Source organism: Chiloscyllium punctatum, chromosome 28 (genome assembly GCF_047496795.1).
Source record: "Chiloscyllium punctatum isolate Juve2018m chromosome 28, sChiPun1.3, whole genome shotgun sequence".
NCBI lineage: Eukaryota > Metazoa > Chordata > Chondrichthyes > Orectolobiformes > Hemiscylliidae > Chiloscyllium > Chiloscyllium punctatum.
Genome location: NC_092766.1, coordinates 6182348 through 6199924, shown reverse-complemented (window position 1 = coordinate 6199924; position 17577 = coordinate 6182348). Strand labels below are relative to the sequence as shown.

Below are 17577 nucleotides of genomic sequence, written 5' to 3'. Positions count from 1 at the left end.
CACTTTCTTTCCAAGGCTCCGGAGTGATGCTTGAGCTGACAATGTTCTGACTCAGAAGCAAGAATGCTAACATCTGAGCCACAGTAAACAGAAAGCACTTAGCCCAGAAACATCTAAAGAGAGGCAGCAGGGAAAACAGGGAACTGTGCAAATTGAGTGTACTTCTGCACATCTTGTTTAGATATTTTTAACAACAACTCTGGAACTGAGTTATGAGGAAGCAGAGAAGGAGAAATCCAAGTTTCATGCAATTCTGTCGTCATCTGACATCCATTTACAACCCCTTGCCAGCAGACATTATTGGACGGGTATCATAAGCAGGAACACATTGTGACTTTCTCTTTCTGTAATCCATAGGCATTGAGTTCCATTGTAGCATTCCTTCTGTTTTCCCTGCTGGAATCAGATAACTCAGCATGGAGCAGGAAGTGGACTCATGGCCTTTTTGCTATAAAGGGCTTAGAGATGGCAACTTTTGTTCCTCAACTATCAGCCACCTGTCTGTGGTCCTGAACCAGTGCTTGTTGATAATTGTGCAGTGATGCACTGTGGCTTGTTGGGTGGCTGCAGGATTATTTCGTCACAGCACGGCTTCCTGAGCATGTGAGCCCAGTGTCGCCAGAGCAAGGGCGATGCCGGGCTAACAGTAACAATCCCACTGCTGCAAACGAAGACTTCCTTTCCTCAGTATGAATGTGGCATGTGCAGCCCAGAGAGGAAGTGGGAGAGAGAGGGAGGAAACATGCTGAGGAAACTGCACCCTGGAAACAATACAACACATCCACATTTGGAAATCTTCTGGACAGGAGACAGGTTTCCGAGAACATAGAATTAACCATTTTCCTGCCAAACACTGCTTACCATACAGATTAAAAAAACACATGGATCTTCCATTAATCTATGTTCATTCAGCTTGCCTGTGAATAGAAGGGTATAGCTGAAAATGTGTTGCTGGAAAAGCGCAGCAGGTCAGGCAGCATCCAAGGAACAGGAGAATCGACGTTTCGGGCATCAGCCCTTCTTCCTGAAGAAGGGCTGATGCCCGAAACGTCGATTCTCCTGTTCCTTGGATGCTGCCTGACCTGCTGCGCTTTTCCAGCAACACATTTTCAGCTCCGATCTCCAGCATCTGCAGTCCTCACTTTCTCCTTCCCAATAAAAGGGTATAGGTTTGGGCATCACTACTGGACATGACTATGTGAACTCACCTTCTGTTGCAGTGTTGTACAGAGCGTGGTTGCTGTTTGTTAGAGGTGGTGTCCATTTAATGAGACAATATTCTGAGATCCCAAATGCCTCTTCAGGAAGAGGAGTATGTTGGGTTGTGGAGAGAGTGGATGGGTGGGTGGAGGGGGGTGGTGGTGTTGGTGACAGCAATTGCAGGGAGTGCGGTGCTTTTCACCCAGTGGCCAACATTCCTCATTTCAGGACCATGAAAAACATTCAGTCATCTTATTGCTGCTTTTGGGATCTTGCTGTTTGTGTGTGTGTGTGTGTGTGTGTGTCTGTGTGTGTGTGTCTGAGCTGTGAGGGGTTAGAAGAGGTGTTCAGTATTCAGACAGCCATATTTGAAAAGAAGTCAATACTTTCGGGATAGGAAGGGAAAAAAATAGACAAAGCAAAATAAAGTTATTCAGATGCTTCCACCCAAGATAAGGCTCTGTTTCCATGCTGTACATCTCTATGACTCTATGAGGGTCTTGCTGTCTGTTTCTACTTTCTGCTGTATGCTGCAGTCTCAGATGTGAGATATTTGTACAGATCCTGAGACCTGATTTCAGTTGCTACTCCATTGATCTGACTGAAACAACATCTTTTGAAAATTGTGCACTACTTATGTGTGGTAAAGTTATATTGGAAAGGACCAGTGATAACCTCGCCTTCTGACCTGCTGTCTGAAACTCCTTCAGGTTGCCTGACAGCTGCTTGTGGTGGCAGACACTGCAGGCCCCCAGAGTATGGGCGGGCAGAAACTATTGGCATCATTAGAGTGGTGCTGGAAATGCCCAGCAGGTCAGACATCATCCGAGGAGCAGGAAAATTGACGTTTCAGGCAGGAGCCCTTCATCATGCATTCCTGATGAAGGGCTCCTGCCCAAAACGTCGATTTTCCTGCTCCTTGGATGCTGCCTGACCTGCTGTGCAATTCCAGCACCACTCTAATCTTGATTCTAATCTGCAGTCCTCATTTTCGCCTAGAAGCCATTGGCATAACCGATTGCAAACATAACTGAATTGGGTTTTGCTAGGTTCTTGCACTGCTTAGCAAAATAAAGTTAAAAATCACACAACATCAGTTTATAGTCCACCAGCTAGTGCTTCCAGATAAACCTGTTGGACTATAACCTGGTGTTGTGTGATTTATAACTTTCTACATCCCAGTCTAATACTGGCACCTCCAAATCATAGCAAAATAAACCTATTATTTTATTCTGGCTATGGAAAGCCTTTTTCTTGAAATCAGAAACTCAGCTTCTTGGTGTGTAGAGCAAATAAGAACCTAGAAACAAGAGTAGGCCATTAGATGTTTGTAGATCATTACTGGTCACATTACACAAGCTTAATGTCATTTTCCTGCACCATACCTGTGTCTCTTGAATTGAATTAGCTTTATTGTCACTGTTTATAAGTCACCAGTTACAGTGCCTTCTTAGGTACAAAGGTACCTAGGTACAGTCCTTAGTTACAGCATAGAGAAATTACATTACAGCTATACACAGTATAACCACAGGACAGTTACATTACAGCTATACACAGTATAACCATAGGACAGTTACACTACAGCTATACACAGTATAACCATAGGATAGAAGAACGAGAAACACAATTACAAAGACAAACATCACAGTCTCTCTCAAAGGGCTATCCATAGTAGCCTGACGCAGTGGGCTTCCATGTGGTCTGACCACTGGCCACTAGCACATTCTGCATTGGGCCGCTGGTCACCATTGTCCCTGCTCTGGGCTGCTGGTCACTGGTGTCCCCACTCCAGCCACTGGTCACTGGTGTCCCCACTCCGAGGCAGTGGTCACTGGTGTCCCCACTTCAGCCGCTGGTCACTGGTGTCCCCACTCCGAGGCACTGGTCACTGGTGTCCCCACTCCGAGGCACTGGTCACTGGTGTCCCCACTCCAGCCGCTGGTCACTGGTGTCCCCACTCCGAGGCACTGGTCACTGGTGTCCATACTCCAGCCGCCGGTCACTGGTGTCCCCACTCCAGCCGCTGGTCACTGGTGTCCCCACTCCGAGGCACTGGTCACCGGTGTCCCCACTCCGAGGCAGTGGTCACTGGTGTCCCCACTCCAGCTGCTGGTCACTGGTGTCCCCACTCCGAGGCACTGGTCACTGGTGTCCCCACTCCAGCTGCTGGTCACTGGTGTCCCCACTCCGAGGCACTGGTCACTGGTGTCCCCACTCCAGCTGCTGGTCACCGGTGTCCCCACTCCGAGGCACTGGTCACTGGTGTCCCCACTACAGCCGCTGGTCACTGGTGTCCCCACTCCAGCCGCTGGCCACCGGTGTCCCCACTCCGAGGCACTGGTCACTGGTGTCCCCACTCCGAGGCACTGGTCACTGGTGTCCCCACTCCGAGGCACTGGTCACCGGTGTCCCCACTCCAGCCGCTGGTCACCGGTGTCCCCACTCCGAGGCACTGGTCACTGGTGACCCCACTCCAGCCGCTGGTCACCGGTGTCCCCACTCCGAGGCACTGGTTACTGGTGTCCCCACTCCGAGGCACTGGTCACTGGTGTCCCCACTCCAGCCACTGGTCGCTGGTGTCCCCACTCCAGCCACTGGTCGCTGGTATCCCCACTCCAGCCACTGGTCGCTGGTGTCCCTGCTCTGGGCCACTGGTCACTGGTGTCCCTGCTCTGGGCCACTGGTCGCCAGTGTCTCAACTCTGGCTGCTGGTCACCATTGTCCCTGCTCTGTGCCGCTGGTCACCGGTGTCCCAGCTCTGGGCCGCAGGTCACCATTGTCTCTGCTCTGGGCCGCTGGCTGCCAGTGTCCCTGCTCAGTGCAACTGGTCACTGCGTTCCCTGCTCCATGGCACTGATTCCCGGTGTCGCCGCACCGGGCCGCTGGTCTCTGACGTCCCTGTTCCGGGCCACTGGTCACTGGTTTCCCCTCATTAGGCTAATGGTTATTGGTGTCTGCACTCGGAGACACTGTTCACCAGTGTCCCCACTCCAGCCGCTGGTCTCTTACAAACTTGCTCAGGGCCACTGGTTACTGGTGCCTCTGCTCCAGGCTGCTGGTCGCCGGCATCCCCACTCCAGCCACTGGTCACCGATGTCCCTGCTCCAGGTCACTGGTTACCAGTGTTCCCACTCCAGCAGCCAGTCGCTGGTTTCCTTGCACTGGCCACTGGCATCTCTGCTGACCTCATCTAGTAGATGATTCAGCTCTTTGAGCCTCCTCCATCATTGTACATATAACACAAGCTTAATGTCATTTTCCTGCTCCCTACCTTGTATCTTGATGTCAGCAGAATTAACATATGCCCTTTATTGTCTTTCTTCTTGAAGGCAATGTCTACTTGTTGGACTGACTGTGCCACCCTCCCTTTCCTTCACCTATGTTGCAACTAATTAGCAGTAGTGTTAATAACTATTTAAGTCAGGTATTATAACCAAGCAAGTTCACATTTGAAATGGCAAACCTGTACTTTCCACCTGGGCTGAGGGTTCTGATAACCATCTGAGGAATGGGAGTGCTGTTCAAAGCAGAATACAAAACTGATTTGGAGATGCCGGTGTTGGACTGGGGTGTACAAAGTTAAAAATCACACAACACCAGGTTATAGTCCAACGGGTTTAATTGGAAGCACTAGATTTTGGAGCACTGCTCTTTCATCAGATTGTTGTAGGAGCAGCGCTCTGAAAGCTAGTGCTTCCAATTAGACCTATTGGACTATAACCTGTGTTGTGTGATTTTTAACGGAGTACAAAATTGCTTCTCATGTTGATTTTGTTGAATGTTTTAGATTGCTCGTGACAGGTTTCTTTCAACGTTTTTTTTTCCTTTCACCGTCCTCGAAACCGACATTAATTGAACACACATTGTTCAATTAGTTTCCAGACTGGCAATAATTTATCTGATCCTTAAGCAGATCAGATCCCCTACCCTCCAGCATGTTTTTCAGTTCCTGTACAAACTGATTACTTTCTCCATGCAGAAATCCGAAGGCGAGGATCAAAGGACCCACTCGGGAAGCAGTCCCTGTTGTATGACAGTCCCTATGAACCAACGGAAATGGGGTCAAAGCAGGAGTTAGTTGGGAACTCTGTCCTCGAGAAGACGGGAAACCACAGGCCAATCGACAGCTGCCTGCCGGAGAATGATGAACGCCCCGCAGCAGAGTACGAGCAGCCCTGGGAGTGGAAGACGGAACAGATTGTGAAAGCACTTGCAGGTATGGCAGGAAGCTCTGGTGGTTAGAACAACTCTGTTTGTGCAAGAGGTTCAGAAGAACAAAAGGATCAGCTAATGTAGCTCTCAATCATATCCAAACGCAAGCATGTATACGGGAAGGGCTGGTGTTTCCTCACCAGATTTCGATTCAGGCAAACTGCTGCCCACAGGGATGATGTAAGCAGAATTGTAATCAATACTTTCAAAAAGAAATTGGAAAAGGTGCAGTCAGCACATTCTGGGGAAGGCTGTGAGGGTACAGAGAAGATTTATCAATATGGTTATAAAAGTGCTGCAGGGCAGTTGGCGGGAACTTGAATAGATTCCCTTGGTCTTTTAGATGGTGGGGGACAACAGGCAACTTGGCAAGTCCAGCCCAAACAACTATTATAGCACAAAAGAAGGCTATTTGGCCTATCAAGTCCAAACAGAACAAGGTGGGAATAGAGAAAGTGAGATTGTTCTGTTCAGACCAAAAGAGATTGAGAAGAGATTTTGACTTGATGGAGGTCTACAGGACAATGACAGGTTTCATAAGGTAACCAGGAACATCTATTCCCATTTGCTGTTCATACAAGCGCTGGGGACCATGGGTTTAAGTTTTAGACAAGCTGCTGGAGGATTGTGAGCAAGAATGTTTTTATGCAGGAAATGATAGTGACTTGGACATTTCCATTTTACAGGGATTGTGAAAGTCAATGATTTCCAAAGGAAATTGAATGGGCACTTGTGGGAAGTAAGTGTGTTCCAACACAGTGTTCCAGCAAAGCTCAGCGAAGGCTGGAAGAACAACATCTCATTCTCCGCTTGGGCGGCCTGCAACCCTCTGGACTCAATATCGAGTTCAATAATTTTAGGGCCTGAATTCTCCCATGTCCTAGCCCCCAACCCCACACACCAGGCCTTGTTATCACACAGTCTGCCAGTACACACTGCCTATTGTTAGCCATTAACACTGTCCATTAACAGCTATTCACTCTCCTAGCCAGATCGTTATCCAATCCTTTGTCCAACTGATTTTCTCTCACTTTGGGCTCTATCCCCACCTATCCTTTACTCTTTACCCCCTTCCCCTCACCCTACCTTCTGCATACAAACTGACATTTTCCCAGCTACCATCAGTTCTGAGGAAGGGTCACTGGACCTGAAATGTTAAACTCTGATTTCTCTTTATAGATACTGCCAGGCCTGCTGAGACTTTTCAGCAATTTCTGGTTTGTTTCTGATTTACAGCATCCGCAGTTCTTTCTGTTTTTATTTAATCTTCTGCCAGTGTTGCCTGGCACCAGTTGAAACAGCTCAATCTGTTGTACTTCCTGCAGAGAATGGGTTTCTCCAGCCGTGGGTACAAGTGTCCACTTAAGGGACTCAATAGACCCAAGGGCTACCCAACGTTTCTCCCACCTGCTGTATAATTTCAGACAGATTGGGATAGGTGACAGGAGGAGATTATCTATTAGGTTTGATATATGCCTCCTGCCTTCAAACCTGTCTTCAATTGGCAGGGGAGCATCAAATCTAGCAACATGACTCTAGGTCAAATAACCTGTAAAAATTCACATTTGAAAGAATCAGGTGAAGCACGAGAGGGCTCTCAGATCAGGACCAAGATTAGAGCGGCGCTGAAAAAGCACAGCAGGTCAGGCGGCATCCAAGGAGCAGGAAAATCGACATTTCAAGCATAAGCCCATCATCAGCCCTTATTCATGATGAAGGGCGTTTGCCTGAAATGTTGATTTTCCTGCTCCTTGGATGCTGCCTGACCTGCTGTGCTTTTCCAGCACCGCTCTAATCTCCAGCATCTGCAGTACTCACTTTCACCTCTCAGATCAGGATATCAGCATATGAAAAATGAACTAAAACTAAAAGGATGTGGTCTACTGTTCTGCAAAGACACATTTGCATACTAAAGCAGATATGGAAATAAGGACCCTTGCTGGATACGTTAATAGATTTTGTAACCTTCTGTCTGCCCCTTTCAGTCCAGTTTGATTCTGCAGAGATGTCATCTCCACCCAAAGAAGAAAACGTCAAACACCACCATCGGCAACCGAGCTGGACTCAGAAAGTCCTGAGGCAACAGAGCCCAGAGGGCAGCGAAATGGGAGAGAAGGTGGACCCAAGCGTGCCCTTAGAAAAACAAGTGTAAGTGACCACAACCACACTCATTCTACACATTTTTCTTCCTTTTTCCTTCGTCCTCGCTGAGCTGAAATATAAAACTGTTGTGCCATACCCAACTGTAACTCATTCCTTTTCTGACTTCAAACTGTGCAATTCCTTTCCTTTCTGTGGTTCTGCCTCCAATTAACATAGCTTTAAGGCCCCAGAATAGTGTAATCTAGCCATCACTTCTTGATATACTATGTATTTTCTCCACTGCTATGAGCCTTGAGACTTCACATAGTTTGAACGAGTGTTTCCCTTTCCCTGCAGGTGGTATCATGGCCCCATCACCCGGCTGGAAGCAGAGTCTCGTCTGCAGGCCTGCAAGGAGGCCAGTTACCTGGTACGAAACAGCGAGTCAGGAAACAGCAAATATTCCCTTGCTTTAAAGTAAGTTTTCAGGGGGGGGGGGGCTTCAGGAAACTGTGCAGGGCATCGGTTTGTAACTTGAAATTTGTTCCAACAGCAGTTAAACAGAGTTTGCTCATTCCTGAGGCTGGACCCGTGTGCAGTACTGGGGTGTGCTTGTGATTGGCTGCTCTTTGATTTATGGATGATGTCTATGCAGGGTTCCAAGTTTCTACCATAGCTCTTCATGTGACTGAACAGAGCTAATCCTTGATCCACAGATGTTTGGGTACATGGGGCAGGATATTCAATGAGGAAGTGAGATTCAGAATGCTGCATTTGTTTCATCTCTGTTGCCATGCCAACTCATCATTAAAGTATTGTGATGCAACTTGATGAATATATTGTTTCTTTTCTGAATGATTGGTAGGAAACTCTTCCTGGTCTTTAACGTTAAATGTCAGGGTGATTTGGAGGCATTTCTTTCGCGTTCCCAGGATCAATGGTGAAGTAGGACACTCTGGGATTCTGAGCAAGCCGTTAAGCAAACAGGTGTTCACATCATTGTCCAAGTCCCAAATCAGACAAGTGGCATGCATGGAACAGGGTTAGATTTGAGGGGCAGAGAATCAGAAACATTGTGGTTAGGGGCAGGGTGGTTTTGATGAAAGATTAGGACACCAATAAAGATAGTGTGATTAGGGTCGGAGACTGATGGCACACCAGGGTCAGAAGAATGCTAGTGGAAGGACATTTGTGGAGCACTTTGTGGTAGTGCCCACTAGGGAACAGGCAATTCTGGATTTGATAATGTGTAATGAGTCAGACTTGATTAGGCAGTTCAAGGTGAAGGAACCGCTGGAGGCCATGACTATAATATGAAACAATTCACCCTGCAGTTTAAGAGGGAGAAGCTGGAATCAAATGTAACCATGTTACAACCGAGTAAAGGTAACTACAACGACATGAGGGAGGAGCTGGCCAGAGTTAATTGGAGAGGGAGTCTATCAGGGAAGATGGTGGAGCAGCAATGGCAGGGGTTACTGGGAGTAGTTTGGAGGGCACAGCAGACAATCATCCGAAGGAAGAAAAAATGTACTAAGGGGAGGATGAGGCAACCGTGGCTGACAAGGGAAGTCAGGGACAGCACAAAAACAAAAGAAAATACATACAATGTGGTGAAGATTACTGGGAAGCCAGAGGATTGGGAAGTCTTTAAAAACTAGCAGAGGATAATCAAAAAACATAATAAGGTGGGAGAAGATGAAATATGAGGATAAGCTAGCTAACAAAATAAAAGAAGATTTTTAGATATATAAGAGAGAGGGAAAAGCAAACATTGGAATGCTGAAAAATGAAGCTGGAGAAGTGGTAATGGGGAACAAAGAAATAGCAGAGAAACTGTACAGGTACTTTACATCAGTTTTCACAGTGCACGACCACCAGCAGCATACCAGAACTTCAAGAAAGTTAGGGGCAGAGGTAAGTGTAGTGGTCGTCACTAAAGAGAAAGTGCTGGGGAAGCTGAAAGGTCTGGATAAAGCACCCTGACCAGATGGACTACACCCCAGAGTTCTGAAGGAGATAGCTGAGGAGGTTGTGGAGGCATTGGTGGTGATCTTTCAGGAATCATTTAAAGTTAGAAAGGCCCCCCAGTGGTTGGAAAATGGCTGACCCCCTGTTTAAGAAAGGAGGGAAGCAGAAGCCAAGAAACTACAGGCCAGTTAGCACATCCTCAGTTGTTGATAAGATTTTAGAGTCCATTATTAAAGACGAGATCGCGGAGTACTTGTAGGTGCATGGTAATATAGGGCTGAGTCAGCATGGTTCATTGAGGGGAGGTCATGCCTGACAAATCTGTTAGAATTCTTTGAGGAAGTAATGAGCAAATTAAACAAAGGCAAAGCAGTGGACATGATCTATTTGGATTCCAGAAAGCCTTTGACAAGGTACTGCACAGGGGGCTGCTAAATAAGATGAATCCATGATATTAGGGGCAATGTAATGGCATATATGGAGGATTGGCTGACTATCAGAAGGTAGGGAGTAGGGATAAAGGGTTCTCTTTCAGGATAGTAGTCTGTGACTTGTGGAGTTCTGCCTGGGTAAGTGTTGGGACCTCAACTTTATGTTATACATTAATGATCTGGACTAAGAAACGGGCTAAGTTTGCAGATGACCCAAAGATAGATGGAGGAGCAGGTAGTGTTGAGGAAGCACAGAAGTTGCAGAAGGACTTGGACGGGCTGGGAGAGTGGGCAAAGATGCAGCAGATGGAATAGAATATGAGAAAGTGTGAGGTTATGCACTTTGGTAAGGAGGAATAGAGGTGAAGACTATTTTCTAAACGGGAAAAGGTTTTGGAAATCTGAAGCACAAAAGGACTGAGGAGTCTGAATTTGAGATTCTTTGAGATGTGAGATCATTAGGCAGTTATGAAGGTGAACGCAGTGTTAGCATTGATTTCAAGAGGGCTAGAATACAAGAGCAGAGATACACAGCTGAGGCTGTATAAGGCCCTGGTCAGGCCTCATTTGGAATATTGTGGGCAGGTTTGGGCCCCATATCTAAGGAAGGATGTGCTGGACTTTGACAAGGTCCAGAGGAGGTTTTCAGGAATGATTCTGTGGATAAAAGTCTTGTCACATGAGGAGCGGTTGAGGACGCTAGGTCTATACAGTATGGAGTTAGAAGGATGAGGGGGAACCTCATGGAAATTTCTGGAATACTGAGAAGCCTGGATAGAGTCAATGGGGAGAAAGCAGGAGCATGGTGTTAAGAAACATTTCAGCTATGCTCGAATGGTGGAACTGACTCGATCTGCTCCTATACCTTATTGTCTATGGTCTTATGGTAGTTACTGAGGAAAACAAAAACAGAAATTACTGGGGAAACTTGGTAGGTCTGGCAGCACCTGTGAAGAGAAAACAATATTAATGTTTCAAGTCCAGTGACCATTGTTCAAACCTGCTTTTGTTTGTTTCAGTACTCCAGCATCTGCCGGTCTTTGTTTTATTTAGTTACGAAGGGATATGGTTGTAAGATCAAGGGATAGGGTGAAAGCTTCCTCACTGCCCAACGTGTAAGTCAGGGTAGATGTTGCAGAAAATCTGACCAGTCCTGCAGTTTTGCTACCTTTCAGAACTGACTCCCATTTAGCCTTTCCAGAGCAATTTTGCTCACGTGAACTGCCTAATATCTTAATTTTTTTTCTTCAAATGAATTCTCAGAACAGGAGTGCTACTGGTGAGCCTGGCAATTAATGCCGGCCTCTATTTTTCTGCTGGACCTTTTTGAATTATTTCAGTCTATATGGTCAAGGTGAGAGGTTTGGTCGAACTGCATGCTTCACTAGACCATTTCAGGGAGCAGCTAAGAATCGACCATACTGGAGTGGGGACTAGAGCCACATTATAGGCAAAGATAGCAGGTCTTCTTCTCTGAAGGATGAGCGAATCAGTCCTTCATGACAATCCAATCACTTCCTTGGCAATTAATGGACTCGGACTCCTATTTCTACATTTTCCCTAAGTTATTAGTGAGGACCACTTAATGCTAGTCTATTATGTTACCTACTAAATGACTAAACCTTGTAAACTTACTTTGTAACTGAATGTTCCCTTTCACTTGTAACATCCCATTGAATCGATGTTACTAATTTTTCAATGTTTCCATGAACTTGATAAGATGAAATGTACAGAATACAAGTTCCTCAGGAATGTGAGGTCCTGTATGATGTTAACATTACCTCCTCACTTTTCCATTTTATGTGTCTGGCTGTAACAAAGGAATCCATTGCCTTTTTAAATGACTATATACGTGCCATATGAAGCCATCACAAGTCATCTCAAGTATTAGAAAATGCTTGGCCTGTGATTAGGGTCTCCCACCAATAAAGAATCTGAGATTTGAACAAGATTATTTTGTTTTAATGCAAAGATGATCAGAATCACCAGAGGTGATCCTAATTCGGCAACAAAAGTCCCAGACATCCATCTCACTCAGACAGAACTGAACCTGTTCAGTGCCAACAAATTAATGGTGTTCATCATGGTTGTAAATGAATAGTCCACCTTTAGTCAGTACTTTAGAGCACTACCCAACACGGTACTAAGTGTGTCCAGCAAAGGTCTCAGAGACTTACAGCTGATCTCAACTTTTGGGTGTTACAATGGCAGCTTTGGCCTAGAAGTAGGAAAATTGATGCCACATGAATTCCAGGCAATGACAATCTCCAAAAAGAAATAATCTCACCCTCACCTTTTGACATTCAATGTGATTACCATAGCTTGATCCCCTTGGGGGTTACCATTGTCCAGAAACTGGACTGGATCATATAAATGCTGTGGCTACAAAAGCATGTCAAAGACTAGAAATCCAAAAGTGAGTAATTCACCGCCTGACCAACCAAAGCCTGTCAATGATTGGTGAAGCACAAGTGGGGAATGTAATGGAATACTCCATCAGCACTCAAGAAGCTTGATACTGTACAATGGAGGACAAACAGCATGCTTGACTGACACAACATCCACCACCTTGATAAATTCATTTCCACCAAAGTGGACATACATCCAAATCATTTATGTAAATGACAAAACGTAGAGGACCCAGCACCGATCCTTGTGGCACTCCACTGGTCACAGGTCTCCAGTCTAAAAAAAACCCTCCACCACCACTCTCTGTCTTCTACCTTTGAGCCAGTTCTGTATCCAAATGGCTTAGCTCTCCCTGTGTTCTGTGAGATCTAACCTTGCGAACCAGTCTCCCATGGGGAACCTTGTCGAACACCTTACGAAAGTCCATATAGATCACATCTACCACTCTGCCCTCATCAATCCTCTTTGTTACTTCTTCAAAAAACTCTTTCAAGTTTGTGAGACATGATTTCCCACGCACAAAGCCATGTTGACTATCCCTAATCAGTCCTTGCCTTTCCCAATACACATACATCCTGTCCCTCAGGATTCCCTCCAACAACTTGCCCACCACCGACGTCAGGCTCACTGGTCTATAGTTCCCTGGCTTGTCCTTCTTAAACAGTGGCATCACGTTAGCCAACCTCCAGTTTTCCGGCACCTCACCTGTGACTATCGATGATACAAATATCTCAGCAAGAGGCCCAGCAATCACTACATTAGCTTCTCACAGAGTTCTAGGGTACACCTGATCAGGTCCTGGGAATTTATCCACCTTTATGCATTTCAAGACATCCAGCACTTCCTCCTCTGTAATCTGGACATTTTGCAAGGTGTCACCATCTATTTCCCGACATTCTATATCTTCCATTTCCTTTTCCATAGTAAATACTGATGCAAAATACTCATTTAGTATCTCCCCCATTTTCTATGGCTCCACACCCTTGCTGATCTCTGAGGGGCCCTATTTTCTCCCTAGTTACCCTTTGTCCTTAATGTATTTGTAAAAACCCTTTGGATTCTCCTTAATTCTATTTGCCAAAGCTATCTCATGTCTCCTTTTTGTCCTCCTCATTTCCCTCTGAAGTATACTCCTACTGTCTTTACATTCTTCTAAGGATTAATTCAATCTATCCTATCTATACCTGATATATGCCTCCTTTTTCTTAACTAAAGCCTCAATTTCTTTACTCATCCAGCATTCCCTTTTTGTCATTTACATAAATGATTTGCATGCAAGCATAAGAGATACAGTTAGTAAGTTTGCAGATTACACCAAAATTGGAGGTGTAGTGGACAGCGAAGAGGGTTACCTCAGATTACAACAGATTCTGGACTAGATGGGCCAATGGGCTGAGACGTGGCCGATGGAGTTTAATTCAGATAAATGCGAGGTGCTGCATTTTGGGAAAGCAAATCTTAGCAGGACTTATACACTTAATGGTAAGGTCTTAGGGAGTGTTGCTGAACAAAAAGACCTTGGATTGCAGATTCATAGCTCCTTGAAAGTGGAGTTGCAGGTAGATAGGATAGTGAAGAATGCTTTTGGTATGCTTCCTTTTATTGGTCAGAGTATTGAGTACAGGAGTTGGGAGGTCATGTTGCAGCTGTACAGGACATTGGTTAGGCCACTTTTGGAATATTGCGTGCAATTCTGGTCTCCTTCATATCGGAAAGATGTTGTGAAACTTGAAAGGGTTCAGAAAAGATTTACAAGGATATTGCCAGGGTTGGAGGATCAGGGAGAGGCTGAACAGGCTGGGGCTGTTTTCCCTGGAGCGTCGGAGGCTGAGGGGTGACCTTATAGAGGTTTACAAAATTATGAGGGGCATGGATAGGATAAATAGACAAAGTCTTTTCCCTGGGGTAGGGGAGTCCAGAACTAGAGGGCATAGGTTAGGGTGAGAGGGAAAAGATATAAAAGAGACCCAAGGGGCAACTTTTTCACACAGAAGGTGGTACGTGTATGGAATAAGCTGCCAGAGGATGTGGTGGAGGCTGGGACAATTGCAACATTTAAGAGGCATTTGGATGGGGATATGAATAGGAAGGGTTTGGAGGGATATGGGTCAGGTGCTGGCAGGTGGGATTAGATTGGGTTGGGATATCTGGTCGGCATGGACGCGTTGTTTCCATGTTGTACATCTCTATGACTCGATGATATACAGTAGCAACAATGTATACCATGTGATGCATTGCAACAACTCACCAAGACTCATTGGACAGCACCTTCCAAACATGCGATCTCTTTCAGCTAGAAGGACAAGACCAACAGAAACATGAGAACACCACTACTCGCAAGTCCACCTTAAAGCCACACATCTTGGAACTATCTCACCAGTCTTGCAGTGTTGCTGGGTCAGAACTCTAGAACTCCCTTTCAAAATGCCTTGTGGGTGTCACTACACTGTATGGACTGCCGCAGTCCAAGAAGGCAGCTCACCACTGAGGGGTGCTTGACAACCTAAATGCTGAGAAGATACTTCCACTCATGGTGGAATCTAAAACTTGGGGGGGGGGCACAGCTTAAAAATAAGGGGTCTCCCATTTAAGCCAGAGTTGAGTTATAAATGCCTCTTTGATGGTTTTTTTTTACAATTCCACAGAAAGCAATGAAATTATATTCAAATCTGAGTTAAACCGGTTTTTGATCTGTAAGGACTAAGGGGGACAGGCAGGAAAGTCGAGTTATGGTCATAATCAGATCAGCTGTGATTTTATTGAATGGTTTGAGTGGGTGAATGTTGTTATCCTGCTTTTATTTCATATCATCTTGATGGTACTGATATTAACTCCTGTGATTTGTCTACTTTGTACAGGACCAGCCAAGGATGTGTTCACATCATTCTGGCCCAGACCAAGGACAATAAGTATACACTGAATCAGAACAGTGCCCTCTTTGACAGTATTCCAGAGGTGGTGCATTACTATTGCAATGAAAAACTGCCATTCAAGGATGCAGAACACATGACTCTTCTTTATCCTGTGCACAATAAACAGCAATAATTTCTGCAACTGCCAATCTGTACAACAGTCTACGTGGCCTCCCAATCAACACCGATTGACAAACAAAGAGGACAGAGAGAGATAGAGGAAGATTTGGGAGGATAGGATGAAGCCAGATATTGCACAAAGCACTTGTCTTATGCATGAAAGACAGCTTTCAAACCAACCTACAGGTACGAGAAGAGACAGTGTAGCCACAGGTTGCACACTATACCTTGGGCCTTCAAACCAGCAGAGGTGTGCAGAGGGAGGACTCCAGGGATCTGATCTTCTGATAAAATAATGGAAGAAGAAATAATAGAATCACAAAACTAGCTGGAACCCAGGGAGAACGTAATGGGACAAAGATGTTGGAATCAAATTAGACATGAGGTGGGGGGCATGGTTGGTACATACTCGCAATTCATTCCTCGGACTTGGTTTCAAATTCGGCCCAGAATGCTAGGACAAAACTCTTCTTGTGTTGACTGAGTGTGGAATGAATCTACAGTACCCTGGACCGAAGCCCTTTGTTTTCACTAAATTTATCCAAGAGGCAAAGTGGAAAGTGGGGAAAAGGTGCATTTTGACAATCGGTTCAGACACGTTGTGTGAAATGAGTGAAGGGATCTTAACGTTTTAACTTGTACTGTACTGGCCTGGGATTGTTTGTTGGAGACAGTATAGAAAGTTCTTACTGAATATCAAATACTGATGCACTGATCCTGGGAGTGTTAAATGGAACAATGTGAAGGGAGTTTTTCTCTAAATCTAACACTGTGCTATACCTATCCTGAGAATGTTTGATAGGGACAGTGTAGTGGGAGCTTTATTCTGTATCTCACCCTGTGCTGCTCCTGTTCTGGGAGTGTTTGATGGGGGACAGTGTAGAGGGAGCTTTACTCTGTTTTTGATCTTGTGCTGTAACAACCTTGGGAGTGTTTGACAGGGACAGTGTAGAGGGAGTTTCAATCTAACCCAGTGCTGTAGCTATATTTTGAGTGTCTGATGAGGAAACATTATTTTTAGTTTTAAAGTGTAGGCAGAGCTTTATTCTGCATGTAACCCAGTGCTGTACCTGTCCTGGGAATGTTTGATTTGAGGTTGGTGGGGGAGGCGGGGGGAAACAGTGTGGACGGATCTTGACTCTACATGTAACCCAGTGCTGTCCTTACCTTGGAGTATTTGATGGAGGAGGGAGAGGGAACACTGTGGATGGAGCTTAACTTTATATGTAACGCTGTGCTGTACCTGTCCTGGGAGTGTTTGATTTGGGTGGGGGGGAACGGGGGACCAGTGTGGACGGATCTTTACTCTATATGTAACCCAGTGCTGTCCCTATATCGGGAGAAAGAACACTGTGATTTGATTAGATTCTCTACAGTGTGGAAACAGACCCTTCAGCCCAACCCAGTGCACACCGACCCTCCGAAGAGTAACCTACCCAGACCCATTTCCCTCTGACTAATGCACCTAACACTATAGGCAATTTAGCATGGCCAATTCACCTGACCTGCACATCTTTAGACTGTGGGAGGAAACCGGAGCACCCGGAGAATGTGCAAACTCCACACAGACAGTTGCCCGAGGCTGGAATCGAACCTGGGATCCTGGTGCTGTGAGGCAGCAGTGCTAACCACTGAGCCACCGTGCCACCCATTGTTTTTTAACCTACATTTCAACAATATTTGTGCACTATCTCCTGTACATTTCATCTTTTATAGAAATCTGTCGAATTCAGTCTTCAACATTCTCGATGGTGGAATCTCCACAGCCACTGGGGACAATGAAGATGATGATTCAACCCAATCTCAGTGGGTTTTCCTGTTTTTTTTTACTTTACCTGTCCTGGCAGTGTTTGATTTGGGGGGGGGGGGGGGGTGTGGGGGGACCAGTGTGGATGAATCTTTTACTCTATATGTAACCCAGTGCTGTCCCTATCCTGGGAGTTTGATTGGGTGGGGGGGGGGGGATCTTTATATGTAACGCAGTGTTGTACCTGTCCTGGCAGTGTTTGGTTTGGGGAGTTGGGGGGGGGTGGTGGAACCAGTGTGTACAAATCCTTACACTCTATGTAACCCAGTGCTGTCCCTATCCTGGGAGTTTGGTTGGGGGTTTGGGGGGGTGGCAGGGTGGAACTTTATATGTAACCCAGTGCTGTACCTGTCCTGGCAGTGTTTGACCAGGACAGTGTAGAGAGAGCTTTACTCTAGGAGTGCATGATGATTTTACTGGGAAGGAATTTTGT

General features: G+C 45.8%; 1 protein-coding gene across 1 annotated transcript in view; it reads left to right on the top strand.

Annotated features, from left to right (window-relative positions):
• Nucleotides 1-17181, top strand: part of LOC140453934 (uncharacterized) — a 33579-nt gene extending 16398 nt beyond the window's left edge. Inside the window, exons 3-6 of the mRNA XM_072548789.1 lie at nucleotides 5180-5416; nucleotides 7398-7560; nucleotides 7852-7971; nucleotides 15164-17181. Of these exons, the coding sequence (XP_072404890.1) occupies nucleotides 5180-5416; nucleotides 7398-7560; nucleotides 7852-7971; nucleotides 15164-15350 (707 nt within the window). The 3' untranslated portion in view covers nucleotides 15351-17181. The remainder of the gene's footprint in view (nucleotides 1-5179; nucleotides 5417-7397; nucleotides 7561-7851; nucleotides 7972-15163) is intronic.
• Nucleotides 17182-17577: the final 396 nt, after the last annotated feature.